Source organism: Alligator mississippiensis, chromosome 5, assembly GCF_030867095.1.
Source record: "Alligator mississippiensis isolate rAllMis1 chromosome 5, rAllMis1, whole genome shotgun sequence".
NCBI classification, from domain to species: domain Eukaryota; kingdom Metazoa; phylum Chordata; order Crocodylia; family Alligatoridae; genus Alligator; species Alligator mississippiensis.
The window spans coordinates 135,681,532-135,706,272 of NC_081828.1; the positions used below are offsets into that span (position 1 = coordinate 135,681,532).

The window sequence follows — 24,741 nt, forward strand, 5'->3', positions numbered from 1 at the left end:
ACATGCCCAAAGGTAAGCACATACTTGTGTGTTCTGAAGGATTGGGAGCAGACTGCTGAGAACTTGGCAGGCTCAAGTCCTCTAGAAGTTCAAAGAAGGAAAAAAAAATCAGTATGAGTTTCAGTTAAGGAAAATCCTCAAAATCCTTCTACATATTGCAACTGAAACCACAAGAAAAATATTTCTGAATAATAAAACCTTTGTTTAGTAAACTAGTGAAGTTTGGGAAAATATATTGCATTTAAGATACACTTCAATACTTTTGTTGCAGGAGACATTGTCAGTGCCTTAGCTAATGTATCTGGACGTAAACATCCATCAACAATTCAGGCCAAACAGCTCAAGGTGTGTCTTCCCATGATGCCTGTTGTCCTCCATCTTGTAACATCCCAGGTAATTATTTTTTCAAATTTATACAAAGGACATTACACTCGTATGAGCTTCTGAAATGCAGTTTGCACTGACTGCCTTTTTAACTGCTTTATTTGAAGTTAAGATATGGCTGTATAGCAGAATAAACACTAAGCCTGGTGCTTGTAGTGATATGACAATTTTATTAATTAAAAAAAATAAATATTCTGCTTATTTTTTAGATCCCTTGTAAAATGTAGGATGTTTAATATTTTTTGGATTGTTTAACTTTTTGCCAAACTCTGTTCAAATAGGTTTTCCGTCCCCAAGTTATAACAGAAGAGTTTCTTTTCAACTATGGGAGTTTGCTTGTAAGTAAAGAGTTTCATTATATTAACTTTCTATTAGGAAAGTGCACACAGAGAAATCATGGGGATTAGTCTTATAAAACATATACCTCACTGTTAAAGTGAAAGGGAGGTTTTATTTTATTTTGGATGTGCCTTTTTGCCTTTGATTTTATTACATGTTCTACTACTATCTCATATTTTCTTTCCATAATACATTTGCTAAAAAGGCAAAAACACATAAAGTGGCTTTTCTACTGAATATTTTTCATGTCTCTTAGGATCAAATTTCATAAGACATTCAAATACTGGAAAAAATGAATCCAGAAGTTATGTATATTTTCTGATAAATGCAGAATTTCCTGAGCATTTTATTTGATAGTAGAATAACTTAAATCTAAACTACACATGATTTTACTTTCTGTAATTTAATGGTGAAATTATGAGTAGGAATGAAAGATAAACTATAATGCTCAGTTCACACTTATGTTTAGTGAGAGCCATTCTTCCTTAGTTTAAGAATTTGACCTGCATTAATTATGTTATCTTTTTCTCCTTGCCAGTACATTTACACTATATTTAGTTGGTGAAATGCCAAGCAGTATAAACTAGATAGCTAAGACATTTGTCACATTCAGCATCTGCAGTCTAGCTTTGATATTAACAATAAAAACTGAACTGGGATTTCAAATATGCTATAGAGCACTGTAGTTAAAATGAAGTAGTACTTCTATATTGTACTGTTAGATTTTAGACTGAGAGTGATTGCTATTGTCAAATGAAAAAAAATATATTCTAGAAGTTTATTCTCATGGTGAAGTAAAATATTGTCAAGTTCATATGTATATAAAGAGTGATTAGCAATTTATCCACACAATACAGTGCAGAAGCTCTTCATTGAAGACAGTTTCACTTTTCCTTGCTGCTTAGGATTTTGATTCTGAGAAGAGTTTAATTGATTTTGATTTAGCTGTACCTATCTGTGACTGAATAATGCCCACAAAGACTATATTTTAGAATGAGGATCCTTAGAATAAAGAAAAAATATACATTTTAAAAGTTGAACTGCAAGGCATTTCTTTCTTATTTAATCTTCTCTAAATAAATGTAGTGTTTATTAAACTCTCGTGATTGATCTCTTTGGAGATTGAAGTCCTCTGTTATCAACTGTACATGGTATAACCCTGGCAGCTGGAGTGCAAGCTGCTTCTTGCTGCTCTGTCAAGTCTACTGGAAAGATGAAAGTTGTTCACCTTCAAATTCCTTTGGCTTTCCTAAAACAGCTAACAAATGTGTAGGTGTGATTTTCAACCACCTCCTTCCAAAATAAGCCATTTTACTTAGACTGTGAAATTGCTGACAGGTAGTAATAATTTATAGTCATTACCTGGGCTAAATTAGAAATAGCAAACTAGATGTGAAAGGTTTTTAGATCTCACTTAAAAATGTGTGATCCAAATTGAAAATAATTGTTTCGCATCCCAAATAGTTAAGCAAATTATTTATATGTAAGGTTTTAAAATGAATCTAAGGATAGCTAGAGCCAAGTTCTTGAAAAACTAAATCAAACCCAGAACTTCGGGATTCCTAGGGACACTGCTAGGTTTCATGTAATTTCAAATGCCATAAATAAAGTAGACACGGACCTGCAAGTAGCTGAGCACCTCCAACTCCCCTGGTTTTGCAACCATATCCTCAAAGAAGAGGAAAAAGAATGAAATATTTTATCCAGTTTTTTGCCCAGGCTGAAATAATGTAAGAGCTCTTTGGTGGTCATCCTTGTGCCTGCTCTAAAGACTGCTTAAATAGTGATTTATGAAAGAGTTCTTTATAAAATGCCTTCTTAAACTAGTCTTGATATTAGCTGATGAATTGGTGATTATACAGTTTGCATATGGGCAGGAAAAGATCCCTTGAGAACTCTCATAAAGCCCATAGGCATGTTATCTCTGGCTCCTTTTGGGGGATTTAAAGGGGAGAAAGGAGGGTATTAAACGGGAGAAAGGAGGGGAGCGTGCAAGGAGCCTATGTCCCACCACTCCCCATGTCTTCTCATCAAAAAAGATGAGTCTAGAGATGCTGCATCTTACTTCCCAGAAGTGGAGATCACAAAACCAAAAGAAGCTTGGAAGGACAAAACCATGCCAGTTTCAGACTAGGAATTCTGGCATAAAACTTTATTGTCTCCTGTCTTCTTTAGCCTCACTGGCAAGAGGATGGGAAAATATATCCTGGAAAACCCTTCAATAGAAACAGACCATTTTATAACAACACATCACAAGACAATGAATTAGGAAAAAATAGCTGAGGAACAGAAACTTAAAACAGATAGATCTTACACTTCAAAATTTATTTTTTGGCCTAAACTTATCTGTTGTTTAAGTGGCCACCATCCCCACTCTGAAACAAGGCCCTCTCTTAAGCATGATCCCAGGTTGTATGCAAAAATTATATGTATTAAAAGTGGCTACTGGTCTTATAAATAGCATCCATCTGAGTGACTAGCCACATATGCAATCTATTGTAGGGGTCTGTTAAGCCAATGGATTTGCATCACAGATTGTTACTAGCAGTACTGTTTGGATGTAGCCTGTATAGGTTTGCAGCTGCCTCAACTCCCTCTCAGTTTCATCTTACCACACTGGTGGGAGATGGAGCATTCCCTGCTTCTCTTGAGTCATGGTTCTTCTCTAGATGGGGATAGCATGTTTAAAACCTTCTTGTAAAAAAAACATAAAAAAAATGATAGTATTAGATAGTGTTAATCTCCGTCACAGGCTCTTTAATTGTCATCCCTCTCCCCCTTCCAACTATTCTGCTCTAATTATGTAGAAATTTCCAGGCTGTAAACTAAGAGCCTCCTGCAGAGCTGTGATGTTGGCTAATGATGGACATTCAAGCTGTTTTGTTTAGATGAGGGGCATTTAAGGACAAATTCTCAGTTTTCACATCCGCATCTTGGACTATGTCCAGAAAGATTTGCCTAAGAGAACATCTTTTTAATAAGCTATATATCCCTTGCTTGATCTTGCTGTCTCTGTGCTTCTCTACACATGGAAGTTAGTTTTTGGTTAGCTAAGATGTGATTTAAATGAAATAGCAAATATATTACACAGATGAGATACATCCATAGTGGGCCTTTTAGTTCCGAACTTGAGCAAAAGTGTCTGAGGTATACAGTTCCAGTGTGAAGCACCAATGCATTTGTTTCTTTCATCTGGTAAATTTATAATTCTTTTCCTCAAGTTCCAATGAATGTCAGTCAGAAGGGAATTCAAATAAAATTACACTGCAGTGATCTGCATAGCAGTAGCTTTATCAAAACTATTTCTACGCTGACTGCTGTTTAACCACATGTGAAGCTTACTCTGGTGGAGAGGCTGCAGTCACAGATTTGGTGCCAGGTCCTACATTCTAGCCTGCATCATTTGAACCTTATAGATAATGAGTAGCCAAATTTAAGAGAAAGATAGTGCTCTTAGGCAGTCCATAGCTTCCTGATAAATAGTAGAGAGCCTATGAATCTGTATTTCTTGCAGTTGGAGGTTTTTTTATATGAGCTGTAGCTCATCTGTTTTCTCTAACTTGAGGTCAGTTTCAGGACATTGCAATATTTGCTGCATCAAAATGACTTGGGACTTTGTTGTTATATCAGAGTCTGTTTAATTCTCACATGAGCTGTATGTCTTCACATGCAGGCTGTCTTGGGTATCTCTCATCCCAGAGTGGCAAGGTTTCTCAAAGGCATACAAGGTTCTTTGGGCAAATCCAATATAGATGCTTCCTCAGCCTGATGAAGGGTGTTTGTTCCCGAAAGCTTGCAAAGAAAAATTTTTCCAACTATTTGAGTTGGTTTAATAAAAAATATCAGATTTACCCAAAGAACCTTGTCTGCCTATGTCCTTAGACCAACACGGCTACAGTCTACACCCCTGAAACAAGGTTTGGGTGGAATTCCCATCAATTTGGGATCTTGATTTCTCCGTAGGATCTTGACCATGTCCTAAATTGATTTATGAGGTTTTTCCCACTCCCCATGGCTCCCCACTTGACCTATGGCTTTCTGCTTTCTTCTTTATGTCTTTTGTCATGGAAAACTATATTCTTATGGATATAACTGTTGCTTAACATATTCATAAACAATGTAGAAAAGGGGTGAGTAGTGAGGTGGGCAGATTTGTGGATGACACACTATACTATTCAAAGTGTTAAAGACCAAAGTGGACTGTGAGGATATACAACAGGATGGCACTGTTGAGTAAATGGGCAAGTAAATGGCAGATGGAATTCAGTGTAGATAAGTGCAAAGTGATGCACATGGCCAAAAATAACCCAGACTATACCTATACTGTGATGGGCTCTACATTAACTGTTGCCACACAGGAAAGAGTCGTTGTGGACAGTTTGCTAAAAAAACACCAGCTCGGTGCACAGCAACTGTCAAAAAGGCAAACAAAATATTAGGGATTAAGAAGGGAATTGTAAACAACAGTATCAGTATGCTTCTTAATAAATCCATAGTGCATCCAGACCTTGAATACTGTGCCCAGTTGTGGCCCCCACACTTACGATTAGTGGTGTAGAGGAGCTTCCATATAAGGAGAGACTAAAGAGGCTAGACCTATTAAGTTTAGAAAAGAGATGCTTGAAGAAGGATATAAGGGTTTATATAATGCTAAATGATGAAAAGAAAGTAAATAGGGATTTATTATTTACGGTTTCTCACAATCCAAAAACTAGGGGTTACAAAATGAAATTAGCAATTTGTAAGTTTAAAACTAACAAAAGGAAGTTCTTTTTCAAACCGTGTACAATTAAAGCAGTGGCTCTCAACCTTTCTTGTAGCAGGACCCATTTGTAAACATTGATGGCCAGTCCCAACCCAGTGCTGCTCACTCCCAACCCACTGCCCCCAGGTCCCAGCCCCCCAGTGTGTGGGGCAGTGGGTGGGTATGTTGGGCATGGGGGGGGGCTCCAACAGCCCCTTTTAGGCTGCAACTCTGCCAGCCTGCAAGGGAAGAAACACAGTTTACCACATTTTTCGCCTCCAAAGGAGAATCCATTTTTAAAATTTGTTTATTTATTTTTAAAGTGTGCTAGTGACTTTTTCATATATTCTTGTGACCCACTTTTGGGTTGAGAAACACTGAATTAAAGTATGGAACTCATTGCTACCAGATGTTGTGAAAGCTGACAGTTTTGCTAGATTCAAAAAGAGATTGGGCAAATTCTTGGAGGAAAGGGGCATCAGCAGCTTTTAGCCGTGGGAGTTAGGGATACAACCTCTGAATTAGAACTTCCTAGACTTTAAATACTGAGGTTGCAAGTGGGAGAGGAACAGTAAAAAAAAAACAAACCCTAGTCATACCCTGTTCCTGGGATACTGGCCAAGATAGACCTATGGTCTGACACCTATGGCAGTTCTTATGTTTTTAATGTTGACCAGGAGAATTTGACTTGCAGGCTCACCTGCACAACATTCCAAAAAGATAGGCCTTTTTGAGACCACATCCAAACTTTGTTTCAGGTCGTGTCCACCATGAACCTAACTGTCCAGCTGCTACTTTTCTTCCCGAAGCTTAACTTTAAAGGGTGAGAAAAGGCTTCAGTCTCTGGATTTTGCAGAGTCTTGTCCTTTTGTATGGCTAGACTAACAAGAATTACAGAAGGCAGGTGGTGATTGCACATGGAACACTACACTGGATTTCATCTTGTACCCGGTTAACAATTTTTTTTGGCAAGATAACTGCTGTTCTACCAAGGAATAAGCTACTTCATCAGCTTTCTTTAGCAATGTACTCATCATGGATGTCTGTAAATGGACATTTGATCATCTGAACATATCTTTTGAAGCACTTCACTGTAACTTGGGCTTCCCTGGGCTCATGTGGACGTTGCTAAATCAGTCTTACTGTCCTTGTGCTGATATCTCCAGTGCTTGGGAGTAGGGTGTGTGTGTGTGTGCGCGTGCGTGCGTGTGTAATGTGCAATCACTGAAATGACAGAACAAATTTGGTTACCCATACTGTAAAGGTTGTTTAATGTTCTGATGATGATAAAAACAACTCTAAAGCATTAGGGAAGAATGGAGGATGTAAAACATGCGCACACACACGCACACTTTACAGTCTCCATCCTTCCCTGATGCTTTGGAGTTGTTTTTATCATCATCAGTATTCCTGTATGAAGGAACAAGAGGGAGTTGGCACAGTCCTGCTTTTTTATGCTTTGGCTGTGAGTACAAGAACATGTACAGGACATACTCCTCTCTGATGTCACTGTTAGTATTAGATTGGTTCAAATACACAGGACACACACACACTCCCTACAGTGGAATGTATACACACTCCCTACAGTAACACAGCATCTCTCCAAAAGCATGGTAACTGTAGCAGTAAGCAACATTTTTCTGTGTTTTCATAGAAATGTATAAAAGCAAGGTCTAATTTTCACACATGGTTTATGAATTTTGAGATGAATTTGGTAATGTAGTCAGATTTAACCCCATCTCAGCTGGGCACAAAAACAAGCAATTACATTAAAAGTTATAGTAAATAAAATAAACTGCCTTTTGAATAGAGATGGACTTTACATTCTTGATTTTCTAGCATCCAAAATAATTGTTGTTTGATGACCTACCTTATCATAATTAATTTAAAAAAGAAATATATATATATAATGTTAATTTATTGTATTTTGAAAAATTCCTATACTTACATATTAAGGTAACTACTGGATTTACACCTATCAGTAAAATATGTAGTAATGAAATTCTGATTGACACCACCAAGACATGAAATGAGAATTCTAATACCATATGCCTTAAAAAGAAATAGAAATATATTGCATAAACTGAAGATCAGAAAGACAGTGTCAAAGCAGGTAATTTATATGCGCAATAAAACTCTGATTTGATAAATATAAGTGTTGTAAATTCTGCTGAGAATTATTCTCAGTAAGCATCATTAGTGTCCTTTGCATCCTTCATGAAAGAAATACTCAGTCATAAAAGTCAACGTGAAAGACCGGAAATGAATTAAATGGCACAAAACAGTGGGAATAATAGTGTAGTGTGTACTTATCCCAAATCATTATCATTTCATTTATCCTGTTCTTCAGAATGATCATTTTTTTAGGTTATCCTTAAAATCTAGGAGAGTATGCCTTTCTGTATGTACTCCTACATGTAAATGCATCCATGCTATATGTACTATATGTGGAAAACAAAAAGGTGGTACAAATAACAGAAAATTGCATTTTCCACAAGAATTTTGGTGTTTTTAATGAGTTATTTTAACATAGCAGTATCTAAGACAATTCAAAGTCTTTTTAGAAAATTCAGTCTTCTGTTAGTAATAAAGTACATGGTTTAATTGCTTCATATTTATATAGAAACTTTATCATTCTTGATATTAGAGTAATGATTATCATTGCATAGTTCTTTGTGTGTTTAGTAGAACTACAAAATTGTGTCATGCTTACCAGTGCATTGTCTTTCATATTTGAAATATAAATTCATATATGTGTGTCTGTGCACATGTGAATTTTATATAATTTTAAAATATTCTATGTTATTTCATTATTTCATAACAATACAGTGATCTTAAAAAACATTGTTACATTTTGATCTTGAACCTTTTGAATATATATTTGTAATCCTTTTTTCTACAGAGTTTTATTAAATCAATAGATTCAGGAGAAACTAACTTAGATGGAGCTATAGGTAAGTTCATTTATGGCATTTCTATAACTTTTTATATGAAAACATTTGCACGGTAGCATTGTAATAAAGAAATACAATGATATTTACTAATAGGTCAAGTTGCATCAGAAGAGCTGATTAAGACCACTTTATCCACATTTGAAGCAGTAACTCAGCATCCAGCCTTGTTAACACTCTACCACTCAACAGTAAGTCCTAGCACCACATGAAACGGTTGCATACTTATTGGCTGAATTCCCACTAATGAGCCATTTTTTTTCAAAAATTTCAGTAGCTGATGGAATCATAGCTTAAAATGTATTGTAAGAAGAAAATAATTGTTTTGACTGGGAAGGGTTGTACTTGTTAATAACAAGGCCTGATTTTAGAGGGAAAGAGAAGAGTTAAAGTTCAGTTTACTATGTCCAGTCATCATTTAGCAAATTGCAAAGAAATGCGAATATTTTATCCGAAATTAGCTGTGGCGGTTCTGTATATCCATTTTCAGAATGATTTCATATGAAAATGTTTGAGAAAGTACTGGATTGACAGCATTGCAGACTGAAGTCCTCTTTTAAGCTCTAGAACAAATTATGTTGAGGCACATCAGTAGAAACCTCCTCACTGTTCTGTCAGCATGCCTTTGCCATGACCAGGGAAAGAAAAAACCTCTAAGGGTGAAAGAATGTTTCAGATTTCAAACCATTCAATCTTTTCTCCTTCTGATGAGGCTCTCATTGAGAGGACTGATTAGTGCCAGTTATTACTCTGTGCCCACTTGGGTTGCAATCACTAAACTCATTTTACATACACGTTTAACAAACATAAGATATTTCATGTCTTTGGTCATGCATTCACTGCAACGGTCAACTCAATTTAATACGTTCAAATTACTCCAGTCAGATTAGCCTACCTCAAGTAGGAACAGCCATATTGTGAAACAACACCCAGGTAGAAACCTACATCAGTAGAAACCTCCTCACTGTTCTGTCAGCATGCCTTTGCCATGACCAGGGAAAGAAAAAACCTCTACGGGTGAAAGAATGTTTCAGCTTTCAAACCATTCAATCTTTTCTACAGTGAGGAGGTTTCTACTAATGTAGGTTTCTACCTGGGTGTTGTTTCACAATATGGCTGTGGAACTCAACCTGAGTAGAACTCAAGTAGGAACAGCCATATTATGAAACACCCAGACTTCACAGCAGCACAGTTTACCTGAACTAGCTATTAGTGAGTTGTTGTAACTTGGTTTGCTGTGTCCCCGCAGTTTACTACCCTGAGTATTTAACCTTCGCCCCCTTCTAGGACCAGTTAGTGTGATTTCCAAGTATCAGTTAAACAAGCTAAGTATGATTTTTGTATGTGCATGCGACTCGCATTGAGATAAAAATTAAATGAAGACAAACTAAAACAAACTGGACTGGAGGAAGAGGTTCCCTAGAGGTGATATGCTACATATCTCCATCACCTAGTCCTACTCTCGTGTGTGTTTTAAGCAGGGTATTAAGTTGTGAAGTGAAAATGCTATAGCTTAGAAACAGAGATGAGCTAGAATCATAATACTTTAATATTTGTTTACTATAGTGCCCAAAATGTGCTATAAAAGAGCAGACGGAGGTTAGGGGAAGTAGGAAAGAAATACATAGTTCTGTTTAGTATGCTTTTAAGTCAGCTCAACTCACTGTAAGCTGCGTGGCAGAAATGGTTCTTTAAGAGGAATTTAGATGCACGCAAGATATTCATACCATGAATACCTATGGATATTGTCTCAGCTACCTATCAGCATATACATTCATTGTGTTATAACACCATTCCAAGAGCAGTAATCTGTCTGTAGAATCATGGTTAAGTTTTAACGGTTTTTCAGTGCATCTTATTGATGGACATCCATAAAAGTGATACAAGTTTCTGTCAAAATATTTACTGAAATTGCAGTACCCTCTCTCAGTACATTATATAAAATTCCTACAGATGATGTTTACTCTTAAATGGGATTGAAGTAAGGATACAGTTCCCTTGTAACACATACTGAGCACCTTATATCATCAAAAAGAGAGCAGCCACTATCCTACTTCTCTTTAAAATAATTGCTAAAGCAACTTAGGTTCATTTTGCCTTTTCAGACTTAAGGCTGCAGATTAGTATTGACTGATTATTAAAATGATTGGATATTTGGTTCAGTTCACATTAAACAGTCAAAATGTTAAGTGTTATCTGAAACCCATCTGAAGGTAGCCATTAACTTTTCTGTACGTAAGAAAAAAGCTTCTTACCCATCCAAATGCTGGTTAAAGTTTATGAAGTATATCACTTCAGTGTATATACAGAATCCTTACCTGGATTTAGAATTGATGTCTTTAATATTAAGTAAAAATAATTACTTCCATGCCTTTTTGAGAAAATAAGATCTGTCACTTCTCTTCTTCATTTCTATAAATAACTAGCCAATTTCCCGTCAAGAATGACAGAGGGGGAGTGGGGGGGGAGGGAGGGATGGAGCCCCATGCCCCCCCCAATATGGGCCCAGTCCCCACTTCCCTTCTGCTGCTTGGGGTCTGGGCCTGTTCCCCCCCTTCCCCAACGCAGCAGCGGGGGGATGGGAGGAGCAGGCCCGATGCAGGGGAGAACCAGGCCCAAGGCTAGGGAGAAGCCCGGCTGCGGGGGGGGGGGGGGGCGGCAGTGAGCCCGGGCCAACCCAGTGGCGGTGGGGGGACAGGAGGAGTGGGCTCGGGGCTGACGGGGGGGAGGGGGATCAGGGAGGAGGAGGACCAGGCCCAAAGGGGGGAGGAGGCCTGCTCCACCCATTTCCCAGCTGCTGCTGTGTCAGGCCAGGCCCACAGTGCCTGCCCCCCCACCGCCACGGCGAGCCGGCTTCTCCCTCTAGTTTGGGCTTGGTCCTCCTCCCTGCCTCGGGCCTGGTCCCACTCCTCTCCCCACCCCCCCGTGTTTGCTCCAAGCCCGCTTCTCCCCCTGCTGCAACTGCCTGGCTTCTTCCCACCCTTGGGCCCGGTCCTCCCCTGCATTGGGCCCGGGCCCACTCCTCTCCTCCCCCCACTCCTGCCACCATGGTGTGCCCGCTGTTCTCCTCACCGTCACCACGTCGGGCCCTGTAGGCAGCAATGATGGAAGAGAGGAGGGGTGGGCTGAGGCCAGAGCTGGTGGCCCCACTCCTCCCCACACTGCCACCACTGCCATCACCTGCAAGGAGTAAGTGGGGGGTGAGGGCAGCTCTGGTGGCCTAGCTCCCCACCTCCGCTCCATCATCGCCACCTGCAAGGAGCAGGACATGGGAGGCGAGCCCAGCACTGCTGGCTTTGCCCCCCATATTCCATCTGCTCTGTTGCCCCCACCTCCAGGGAGCAGGGCGTGGGGGGGCAAGGCCAGCTGCCTCCATCCACTGTGTCCCCACCATCATGGTGGTGCTCCACCACCGCCAACTTGTTCGCACTCTGCTTGGCTGTTTGTCAGCCAGTCAGAGCGTGAATAAAGCATTATGGCCAGACGGACAGACTTAGGCTTTTATAATATTAAAATGATGCTTTTTGCTTTTACAGAGCAGTATTTGTGCCCAACAAATGGCCATTCAGACTGCAAGCACAATGGAGGAAGTGCCTTGAATTTACTATGTTAGGTTTAAGAGATCTGGTTTAGACCGGTATAACTGCTAATGTTACCATATCTGCCAGTAGTAGTGTGAACAATAATTAGTTTATTACCACTTGCAGGGTCTAGTGTGCTAATTATTTTTAAATGTACAACGTACATTACTTTAGAGGAAATGCTACTTCATCTTTCATGATGCATACAAAATATTTTTAGAAATGCTGTTACTCGAGGGATATCTTCTAATTGCTGCTGGTTGAGCATGACTGGAATCTATGAATATAAATGCTAGTGCCCAAAGGAACTTAATGCTTTTTTGAAAAGTTGAAGCAAGGCATGCTCAAGGTTCCAGATCAATACTTTTAAATGTAACAGTGGTTAATAGGATATCCTTTTACTGGCCAGAAATGTGTACTTTAGATTGATCCCAGAGGTTAGGATAGTTCACTTAAGTAAAGTGGGCTACCATCAGTGTTTCATGGAATGGGGTGGGAGAGGAGGAGAGAAAGTCACTTCAGTAGTGCAACAAAAGTACACTAACAGTAGCAGTGAAATTATTTATTAGTCTCCAGTAGCAAATGGGGAAAAACAAAACAAAACTCATGGCATTCATCTTCATTTGAAAAAAGGTTATTAAAGCTGCCCTACAGTTTAAAAATAATAATGTTATGATAGTTTTGCATTAGCTGGTATTACTAGCAGCAAGTTCAGTGATTACAAACAGTATGACTGCATAATGAGATCAAATGCATGTTGATTATTGGCAATATTTATTTCTGAAATGTTAAATATATGTTATTAGCATCAGAATAAATGGGGAGCTACTTGAAAGCAAGTACATATTTATTTCTGTGATAGGTGATCTATTTTAGCAGATGGTTATGTGTGATTTTTGAAGACACAGATAGCCATTTGCTACATGCCTGGCTCTGGTCCTGGACTTCCATTAGCCTCTTTGTCCCAGGCACTGGATATGAGGTGAAAAGTGTGATATAATAACCTATGTAGAAGATAATAGAATCTGAACCATGATGCCTCCAAGAAAATTAGAATTAAGATTTGAGAATGTTTGTCAGACTGATTTAAAAAAAAATACATTTAATTCAAAAGCTTTGATGCCTTATGGTAAGGGTTGAAAAATAATCTATTTAGAAAAAATTCTACCTGTTCTACACTTTCTGGAGCTTTCTTCCTTCCATGTGTTAAAGATATGTGTCTGAAAAGAGGATATTGGGAGCCCCTTTGAAAGTGGTGAAGTTTGTGTCAGCATGAAGTTTCTGCAGCATTCATTCCATCTTCTTGCATTTAACTTAAAAAAAACTCTATTACTTGTATAGATGAGCTTTATTCTTGTGGCCAAAAGTTCTTTTGTGAGCGAAGAGTGGAACGTTCAATCATGATCCGTGTCTTAAAGCTTTAAGCTTCTTTTAACTATTCTGGGCCTGCACTTTTGAGTACTTTCTTGGGTTCAAATTCAACCAGATACTATTCTTCCATTTTCTGATCTCCTCCAAGCCCTGGGTTGTCTTGGTGGTAGTGATACACACTCATGTAAGAATTTAATGTGATTTAATTGCATCCTTTCATTTCAAGCTTTTCCAGTGTTGCAGCTGCCCGTGATGGACATTTTTCAGGCTCTTATTCTGGACCCAAACTTGAGTGCTGAGACACTTTGTTCATGGCTCTGGATCACAAGGCACTTATTACAGGTCCAGACCCTGTGTTTGACACACAATGCAGTCTCATAGGATAGACTAAAGTGTCATAGACAGCTCTTCCAAGCCGCTTCAGCAGTTGATGCATGATTTCATTTCCTCCAAAGCTGTGTGTTCTGGTTTACTGTTCCTTTCTTTGGTGACCAAGTAATGTGTAGGTTAGCAAAGGAATTTCTAAACATCAACACACCTTACTCATAAACTGCAGAAGGGTCATACAGATCTGTGGAAAACAAAAAACCTGCATGCAGTTTCCTGCCTCAGTTTCCTCTTCACTTCAAAACCTGCTCAAATTTGTTCAACTCCTGAATTCCTTCTATTTTGTTCAGTCTTGCCTGGTTCTGGTCATGGTCCACTCCCATTTTTCCCTGGTATAGCCTCCCTTTTCTAAGAGGTCAGTCTCCCTGGACCTTGTGTCCTTTGTCTCATGATCCCACTGCACCTTACAAAGTAACACAGGTTTGCTGATTTTCCCAGTATGTCTGCACTGCAATACAGAGGTGTGATTGCAGCTATTGTAGATATAGTTATGCTAGATTTAACCTAACTAGCCCAGGTAACAATATCAGATAGTCATAACAGCACAAACTTTGGCTACCAAGGAAATAGAGAGATATAGTTAGCCATAAGTAAAGTAGAAAGCAGGGTAGATTTGCACTTTATAGACTAACCAAAACTTACTATATCAGATGCTATAAAAGGACAGGTCCATCTGTGTGTAAAAAGAGAGAAATGAGAATATAAAAGCAGAGGGGAGGCACAGAGAGGGAAAGAGAAGGAAGGAAGTTGGGGGGTGGGGACAATGCTGGGAGATCATAGATGCTAGGGTCGGAAGGGACCTCAACAGGTCATAGAATATGACCCCCTGCCCAGGCAGGAAAGAGTGCTGGGGTCAGATGACCGCAGCCAGGTACCTATCCAGCCTTCTCTTAAAGACCCCCAAGGTAGAGGAGAGCACCACCTCCCTTGGGAGCCTATTCCAAATTTTAGCTACCCTTACAGTGAAGAAGTTCTTCCTGATGTCCAGCCTAAATCTGCTCTCTGTCAGTTTATGACCATTCTTCCTTGTTACCCCAAGAGGCGCCCTGGTGAACAGAGCATCTCCGATCCCTTGCTGCATCCGTAGAGGCAAACATGAAAACAGTAAACCTATAGGAACAAACACAACTGTCCCTCTGGTCATCACCTGCAGTCCCTGATTTGAACACCTGAGACAATAAGATTTTCATAATGAGAGAATAATAAAGACCTCCAACTCATCCTGGAAAAGGATGACCATGTCAAAACAGTCATGGAGGGCAAACTTTTTTTCTAGTTTACAGGTGGCCACCAATCTCTCAAGTAACAGATTATGTAACTCAGTCTCACTGAGGCACTAGGCCTTGCCACAGACCCAGATGCCTTCTGTGCCCCCAACACCAATACAGACCAAATAATGTGGATTATAATACCTGAGTTTCATCCACTTGCAGTTCTGCCAGTGTCATCATCTGCTCACAGTGCCTCTGTGTTGTCTACATTGGACAGGTAGGGTGATCCCTACATGACCTAATGAATGAACACTGATCTGACATCAGCAGCAGAAAGACACATAAGTCTTTGGCAGAACCCTTTGACCTCCTGGGTCATTCCACTGCTGACCTGAGGGTAGCTGGTCTCAGGCAGCAAGCCTTTAAAAAACTATTTGAACTGGAAATTGCAGAACCAGAAATCATCCACAGACTGGATTGTGTTAAGCATGGTTTAAACAGGGACTATGGATTCTTATCCAATTACCTGAATTAGCTTTTGTGACTCCTTTGTCCCTAAAGGTTTATTGCTTGCATGTTTGCCTCTCCTGGTGCTGGTCCCCTTCCCCCCCACCCCCTTTCCTTTTTCTGCCTTTCCTTTCTGCTTTGGCATTGAAACTTCCCTGTCCTCATACACAGCTTTCTGCACATCCTTTTGCAGTATCTGATGAAGTGAGCTCAGCTCATGAAAGCTTGTACTACACAGATGCACACACCCCTGCACACACATAGTACACAGGGTATGAATAGGCATTCATTTATTGCAGTGGAAATTTATGAGAAAAATGTAGGCTTATTGCTTACATTGTAACAAAGATTATCTGCATATTGGCTAAATGCATAAACTGCTTAAGTGCAGAGCATCTTTCAGCCTTAATAACCCACTTTTGATGCATAGTAGTACTCTGTATACTAACTGTAACTGTGCACTTTATAACTAACTGTGCTCCATTTAATTATGTCAGAAGCAGTGAAGGGAAAACAGTTGTCAAACAATTGTCACTATAAGCTCTGAAAATGGAAGCTAGTCTGTTTCTAGTCCGCTAATATCACAGCACTGATCCTGCTAAAAAACAATGCTTGTTAAGTACAAAACACTTTCAGTCCTGGCATATTATCTTCCCTGGACCTGACCAGGTCCCTTTATTTTCAGGCTTCTAATAGCAGCTCCACATCTGACTATTAGAAGCATTAAAAACAGCAAGACCAAGAAATACACTGGGTCTCAACCTGCCTACAAACTTACATAGAGGGATTCTCCTTTCTAGATGCACAGCTGTTTTGGTATAAGGGAGTGTCAGGAAGAGACACCTGAGCTAGCTGTATGCATTCTAGCTCCAGAAGCAGATTAGCTGTATTTGAGTAGTGCTATACCCAAGCTAAATCCTGCCTCTCAAAAGACCTAATTAACACAGGTGCAGTGCTGCACGACTGTGGCTTCCGATTACACCGACACCATTTTATGTCTCCAGATAGATGAAAAATGTCCTTAGTGTAAATGAGAAGCAGGCCTTAAATATCTGGCATGACTTTAATTCCCTGGGGGGAAAAGAAGTGAATCTCCTGTTATAATTTTGTGTTGTGAAGGAAATTCTTAAGTAAGAAAAATGTGTTCCATAACTTTCTCCTATATATGACCTTTGTGATAAAGCAGGAAAGAAGAAAAATAATCATACAGCGATACACAAATGAAAAGACTTTTCAGAACAGAATTATTTTCAGATTTCAGCAGCTGTTCAAAGGAGGAAAAAACAAATCCTTTCTTGACCACATTCTCATTCATATGTCATTCCCAATGTTTTTGAAAATAGAAAAGTTATTTCTGCTAAAGTTCAAGCGTAACCACTCTTATTTTAGCATTGATGAATTCAGTAAGGATTTCTTCATGCTGTAGAAACCCTATTACTTTTTTTATTTACCCTTTAGATATCCCAGTTTGCTTCCTCTGCCTAATTGCTTGAAATATTCATAAGGCATTTTCAAAGCTTCTCCTTGTATATTGTCAACATAAAAACATAACAGTTGTAAAATCAAGCATTCAAAAGTTAAGCGGTGCCAGGATTAAGGTTGTCTCTGCAGTTTTAATTTGGCGCTCCCCTTATTGCACTTACATTATTGTAGTCTCCAATTACATATTACATAATATTTTTTCAACAGGATCCATGGGTCTCATTCAATCAATCCAAAACAATTTAGCATGGAACAGTTGCCTAGTATGGAAGATTCCAGCTCAGATTGTTGAAGTATATTAGTGTCATAAACAAGTTCAGAGCAAAGTCTTAAATGAGACATGTCAAGCAACCTTATTTCATAGATTTCATAGACATTAGGGGTTGGAAGGGACCTCGTGACATTATTGAGTCCAGCCCCCCCACCATAGGCAGGAAATCAAATGGGATCAAGTGATCCCAGCAACCTAAATATCCAGATGTTTACTGAAAGAGTCCAGAGTAAGTGCTTGTACCACCTCTGGGGGGGGAGTCTGTTTCAGACCCTGGACACTCTCACTGTAAAGAACTTCTTTCTTAAGTTTAGTCTAAATTGGCCTTCCTGGAGTTTATGGCTGTTAGGGTTTGTTATCCCCTGGGGAGCCCTGGTGAACAACTGTTCTGCCAGGTCCTGATATACCCCTTTATATAATTGTAGGCGGCTACCAAGTCCCCCCTGAGACTTCTCTTTTCCAGACTGAAGATTTCATAGACATTAGGGATGAAAGGGACCTCAGAAGATCATCGAGTCCAACCCCCTGCCCCAGGGGCAGGAAGTCAGCAGGGATCATAAGATCCCATCAAGATAAACATCCAGATGTCTCTTGAAGGCGTTCAAAGTAGGTGCTTGAACCACCTCCGGTAACATTCTATTCCAAAGCTTGGGGACTCAGACAGTAAAGAAGTTCTTCCTTATGTCCAGCCTGAAACGGTCAAGGAGGAGTTTGTGACTGTTCAACCTTGTCATCCCTTGGTGCACTCTGGTGAACAGATGTTCCCTCAGATCCTGGTGAGCACCCCTAATAAACTTATAGGTGGCCACCAGATCACCCCGAGCCTGCACTTTTCCAGGCTGAAGAGTCTAATAGCTCTCAGCCTGTCGTCATAAGGTCTGTTTTCCTGACCTCTGATCATGCGCGTGGCTCTCCTCTGCACTCTCTCAAGCTTCTCCACATCCTTTTTGAATGGTGGAGCCGAAAACTGGATGCAGTACTCCAGCTGCGGCCTCACCAAGGCCGAGTACAATGGGAAAATGACATCCTGGGATTTGCTTGAGAAGCATCTATGGATGCAAGCCAGTGTTTTGCTTGCTTTACTAGCAGCAATATCACATTGAAGGCTCATGTTCATCTTGTGGTCAATGATGACCCCCAAGTCCCTTTCGTCCATAGTGCTAACCAGCCTAGCACTGCCGACTGTATAAGGATGCTACAGGTTTTTCTTCCCAAGGTGGAGAACCTTGCATGTTTTGGTGTTAGACACCATCAGGTTCTCATCCACCCATTTCCTGAGCCTGTCAAGGTCAGCCTGGATCACCCTGCTGTCCTCGGGTGTGGATGCTTTAACCCAGAGTTTGGTGTCGTTGGCGAACTTGACCATTCCGCTTCTGATACCAATGTCCACATCATTAATGAAGATGTTGAATAGTATAGGCCCAAGAACAGTGCCTTCAGGGACCCTCCTGGTCACAGCGCACCACGATTGACTTCCATCAACCACCACCCTCTGGGTCCTACCATGGAGCTAATTCCCCAGCCACCAGATCGTGGTGAGGCCAAGGCCGCAGTCGGCCAGTTTTGCTAAGAGGTGATCATGGGATACCAGATCAAAGACTTTTTTAAAGTCAATATATACAACATCAGTCTCTTTTCCCTTGTCCAGGTGATAGGTTACCTGGTCATAGAAGGAAATAAGATTCGTCAAGCAAGACCTACCCACAACAAACCTGGGCTGGCTATACCTCAGGATGTTGCCATCGGCCAGTCTGTTAAGAATGGCCTCTGATAATCTTTTCTGAGACCTTTCTCAGGGTAGAGGTCAGGCTGGTGGGCCTGTAGTTTGCCGGATCCGCTTTCCTCCGTTGCTTGAAGATAGACACCACATTGGCCTTCTTCCAATCTTCGGGCACTTCTCCAGAGCGCCAGGAGTTTTCAAAGATCCATGCCAGGGGCTGAGCTATGATGCTAGTCAGCTCCTTGAGTACCCTGAGGTGTAAACCGTCAGGGCCAGCTGACATGAAGTTGTCCAGCCTCTCAAGGTGTTCCTTCACGAGGTCAGCATGATGGAGGGTAAGGAACCTCCCTCACCCGGGACTCCCTGTTCTGTAATGGGCAGGGGTGTCCCATGGGACTGGTGAAAGACCAACGCAAAGTACCCATTTAGCAATTTGGCTTTTTTCTGGGCGTTGGTTGTCAGTTGTCCCATCTGGTTTAGCAGGGGTCCAGTGTTGCCCTTGCTTTTCCTCTGGCTCCCCACATATCTAAATGTTCTCAAGAGTCCCAAATCCCTCGGTCTCTCCTCGTACGGCCTGTCCTCCAGCCTTGGATCATACGAGTGGCTCTCCTCTGGACTCTCTCAAGCTTCTCCACCTCCTTCCTGAAGTGGGGGGGGGGGAACTGGATGCATTACTCCAGCTGCGGCCTCACGAAGGCCTTACACTTATTTTGAAGTGTAATTTAAGGGACACTTTGGGGACACCAGGATTCAGCACCTACAACTTGACTGCCCCAGAAAACTGGGCCTGCTTGGTTATTTAGAAGTACAGAGGTAGGGGGATGATTTCTGGTAGTACAAAATTCTTTACAAAGGCATAAGAAGATCTAAAAGCTAGAAATTATAGTCAGGCAAATTCAAAGTAGAAATCAAGTGCAATATATTAATGATGAAAGTTATTAACCCTCGGAATAATTTGCCAGAGATAGTACCGGATTCTATATCATTTAAAGTAATTAAATCAGGATGGTGTGTCTTTCTACAATCTAAGTCCTATCACGTGAGTTCGATGCAAGTGTTACCAAGTAAACTTGTATGTGCTGTACTATATAGGAAGTTGGCATATATGTTCATAATGGTTCCTTCTGGTCTTAACATCTGCAGAGCACTTCTTAGCACATGCCTAGTCATAACCAGAAAAACGGGTTTTCCGTTTGCTGCGGAAAAAACGTGTATTTTATTTTTTTAAAAACGAAAATGTAGAAAGCTGTGGATTTTCCTTTTCAGGATGGCAGTGTTCTAGCCTGCAAAGAGTTGCTGGGAGCAGGGGGGGGTGGTTCCGGGAGGCAGGGGTTGCCATGTGTGTGCGCACGCACACACATGGACAGCATACAGCCATGGTGTTGGGAGCAGCCCTGGCAGCTGAATATAGGTAATTGGGGGGGTGGGGGGTGTCAGCCCAGCTCTGTGCTGTTGCCAAAAGGAGCCCACCCAGAGGCTCCTGCCTCTCAAGTAGGGGAGGGGGAGCAGGGGGTCACTAGAAGCACTGGGGGCTGGCACCTTTGTTCTCTGGGGCAGGGGCAGGGTGGCCAGGATATGCTGCTTGCAGGGAGAGGCCATAGCTAGGCTGCCTGGCATAGTGCAGGAGCCCCAGCCTGGGGCAGGAAGTACCACTGGCATCCCCTCCTCCTTCCTCCAGCCCGTGCAAGACCTGGACTCGCTCTGCCGCCACCCGCATGAGCTGGAGCCACTGCAGCTGCTGTGCTCCAGCCCAGGTGGGACAGAGACTGCCTGGAGCCCCTCACCCTTGTCCTGCTGTCCGCAGCATGTCCATGGCCAGAGCCATGAGCTGCTTCATTGTGCTGTTGTGGAATGTGGCACTGGTCCTCCCTGCCATGCCTCAGCCCTAACCTCAGGGCAGTATGTGGTGCCCCAGCCTCTGCCTGTGCTTCTGCATATGAGGTTCACTGCATGCATGTCATGCTGAAGGCTGTCCCTGCCACGTCCTTGTGACCACCATCCTGTGAGTCCATGTGGGGAACATATAAGTGCTGCTAGAAGTTTTGGCAGTTCACTATTGTGACAGTCATCTCTGAGTCATTCTTACTACACCATTGACATGGGATAGTGAGGTTTTGAAGTGCTACTAGCAATATTTCAACTTTCAAATGAGTAATAGTGCAGGCTTCGATCACTTAGTGAGGCTTCTTTGTGTTGCTCATTAACCCCTTGCATTCTTTACCTACTTTATAGGTAGGGCCTGGCTTAAATTGCAGGCCCAGCTTGCAGTGCGGCAGCTCCTTTAACCTTGGAGTTCCCCCTGTGCACCCCCCTCTGCTTATTGGAAGAGGGACCCTTTTGGCCTCGCTGTTTGCTTCAGATGGCCGGGAGATGAAAACTGCAGTTTTAAATATGCCATGGATTTTGTCTCCTGTCCGATTAGCAGCAAGTGGTAGGAGGCAAAAAACCATGACATATTTAACATCACAGTTTTTACCATCAGGATCAAGTGGCAGGGCTGATGGGGCCCCTCCACCAATCAGCAGCGAGCGGGTATATGGGGGAAACTCTAAGATTAAAGGAGCCACTGTACCATGAGCTGAGCCTGTGATTTAAACCAGGTCTTATTTATAGGTTTGTTGTGAGACTTTGTAAAGCATTTGCGTAGCTACTAATCTTTTTCTGTTGGAAAGGCCCCTCAGAAAAGTAATTTTATTGTTTGTTATATTATTGTATTATTTGTCAAGGGCATAAAAGATTTCAAAATGACAAATTATTGAACTGTTGCATTGTATGATTAAAACATTTTTTTCATTGAATGCTTTATGAAAACACTAGATTCTAGCCTGTTCCTTCTCTTGCCATATTATTTTTAATTCACTTACTACTTGTGAAAATTACCATTGATAGGGTTTAAATGAAAAGTCTTTGTGTTTCTATAGCAATGGCTGTTTAGGAGTTCCTGTATTGTCCAATAAATTAATCCTGACCTGAAGAAACCACTTGTACATGTGAGAGTGTAGCTGGCTTCAGTACCTCTAAAGTCCTTTACGGTCCTTTCTGTTGCAGCTGGCAGAAACTGGCATCTTTTGTGGTTTTAAGAAAATGAACTATTGTTATGAGTTCTAGACTAAAATAAAAAACTCCTTTCAGCCTGACTACCAACTAGTTATGATATAGAGATCAATATTGATTTGGGGGAGGAGAAGGGTTGAGGAGCTAATTTTCTTAGTGATACAGGCTGGGGACTGACTGGCAAAGCAGCAGCTCTGTAGAAAAGGACCTGGGGGTTACAGTGGACAATAAGCTGAATATGAGCCAAGAGTGTGCCCTTGTTGCTAAGAATGGTAATGGCATACTGGGCTGCATTAGTACAGGGGCGGGCAATTATTTTGGGTGGACTTACTGAGTTTTGGCAAGCTGTTGAGGGCCACATGGGTAGCCCCTGACAGGTGCCCCGCCCCTGGTTGCCATCTTGGGGCTGGAAGTCACACCCCCTAACCTCCGACCTTTGCCACCAGAAGTCCCTCCCCTTGCCCCCGGGAGTAATCCTTTCAGCAAGGGGTTTTGCCATCTCAGAACTAGAAAAATACCAAATTATATTCTAAAAATTGAACAATAGCTTAAAATGGAGTCTTACTCTTGTATATTGTAGGGGGTGGAGGGCATATGGGGGTGGGTATAGATCTGTGGTGGGCTGTGGGCATGTGGGTATGTGGGGGAGTGTGTGGGTGTGTGGGGAGAATAGGTGCAGGAGCATGTGGGTGTATGTGTAGATAGTGGGGTGTGGGTGGTTATGGGGTTTGTGGAGGTTATGTGTGTGGGGTGGAGAGTGGTTGGTGTGTGTGGGAGGTATGGGTGTGGGGGTCTGTGTGTATGGTGGGGTGTGATTGTGGGACTCACCCTATAAACACTCACACTCTCTCTGAGTCTCTCCCCCTCCCTGCCTCCCTGTGTGCATGCGTGCGCGTGTGTGCATGCACACACACACACACACACACACACACACACTCTGTGCCTCCCAAAGTGTACACACAAATGCACTGTGCCTCCCAAAGTACATGTACATACACACACACACTGTGCCCCCCACACTACGCACACTCTCTCTTGCTCGCTCTCTCTCTCTCTTCCTCCTCATTGCTCTCTTTGTCTCTTTCCCTCCCTCATTGCGTGCGTGCGTGCGTGTGTGCACGCACCCCCCCCCCCCACATACACACACACACTCTCCCACTTCTGGCCCTGGGGTACTGGTGCGGCCCTGTGCTCCCATGGTCCAGTGATACACTTTGAGGCCACGTAGTGCTGGAGCAGGCGTTCAGGGAAGCAGTGAAAGCTGGGGCAGGCAGAGGCTTCTGGTTGGAGGCAGGGGGTGGAAGTGGGGGCAGGGGATGTGGGGATGGGCTGACTTTGTTGCTGGCTCCTGCTGGCTCCCCCTGAGTTCTAGTGCCTCTGGCTCCTGTCATCTTTGACAGGCAGCCAGGAGTAGATAAATATTAATTTTCTAAATTTTTTAAATAGAATGGCTTGGTGGGCCATAGTTTGCTTGCTCCGGCATTAGTAGGAGTGTTGCCAGCAAATCAAGGAAAGCAATTCTTCCCTTCTATTCAGCAGTAATGAGGCCACATCTGAGTACAGTGTTCAGTTTTGGGTCCCCCACTACAGAAAGGATGTGGACAAATTGGAGAGAATCCAGCAGAGGGCAGTGAAAATGGTTAGGGGACTGGGGAACATGTCTTATGAGGAGAGGCTGAGGGAACTGGGCTTATTTAGTCTGTAGAAGAGAAGACTGAGGAGGGATTTAACAGCAGCCTTCAACAAGGGTAGTTCCAAAGGGGGTGGTGCTAGATTCTTCTCTGCAGTGGCAGATAGTGCAAGGAGCAATGGTTTTGAGTTGCAGCAAGGGAAGTATAGATTCAATATTAGGAAAAACTTTCTTGCTAGGAGGGTAGCAAAGCACTGGAACAGGCTACCCAGAGAGGTTATGGAATCTCCATCCATGGAGTCTCTTCAGACCTGGCTAGATGAAGACTTGGCTGAGATGATACTGTTGGGGATGGTCTTACTTTGAGCAGGGCATTGGACTAGATGACCTCCTGAGGTCCCTTCCAACCCTAATTTTCTATGATTCTATGATTTTTGTATAGCCTGGTAACATCTATAATGGTCTATTAGTGGAAGTCTCATAGGTATTAGTCTTCAGATCAAGAGCAGCCTAATAAAGCACTTTGAAAATTGTTAACCTAGCCTAATTACAGCTTACCTTGCTAGTAATATAGTGTGATCCTTTCTTGAAATGTTTATATAAGTAAATCAAGGGACCATTGGGTACACCTGACTCATATTTATTTAATAGTCAATTCTGCATACATACATGAAATCCAAGTTTTGATTATAGCTCTGTTGCTTGCTATACATTCCAAGTTGCTTGCTTTAGATTATGAGCTATATATTGTATGGACTGGCTCTTTGTAAAAATAGCATATAATCATTGTAAAAATAGCGTATGATTGTGCCAGAGCACAAACACAATTAATAATAGTAGTAATTGCAGAGATAGAATGACACAAGTTTCTTGATATGTTCCTTTTAACAGTAGGAATACTTAATGCAACAAGTGAAGCCTAATAATAAGGTGAGTTTCCCTCTTGAGGAGAGTCTGAAATGACCTTGTCTTTCCCAAGCTCCCACACCTATCTATCTTGTTGTGTACCAATTGCTATTGGATACTGCTCCTTCTTTCCTCTTGAAAGTATTACATGTAGGAATTTTGTACTTGAACCAACCAGCAAGTAGATGGAAGTATGTAGCTTC

At 41.7% G+C, this 24,741-nt stretch overlaps 1 protein-coding gene across 4 annotated transcripts in view; it reads left to right on the forward strand.

The window, feature by feature from the left end:
* The window catches only part of ULK4 (unc-51 like kinase 4), a 468,513-nt gene that overhangs the window by 177,722 nt on the left and 266,050 nt on the right, over nucleotides 1-24,741 (forward strand). For all 4 annotated transcript variants that reach the window (XM_059728765.1, XM_019483511.2, XM_019483510.2 and 1 more), the window contains exons 24-27: nucleotides 272-393; nucleotides 666-722; nucleotides 8,370-8,421; nucleotides 8,515-8,609. In XM_059728765.1, the coding sequence (XP_059584748.1) occupies nucleotides 272-393; nucleotides 666-722; nucleotides 8,370-8,421; nucleotides 8,515-8,609 (326 nt within the window). The remainder of the gene's footprint in view (nucleotides 1-271; nucleotides 394-665; nucleotides 723-8,369; nucleotides 8,422-8,514; nucleotides 8,610-24,741) is intronic.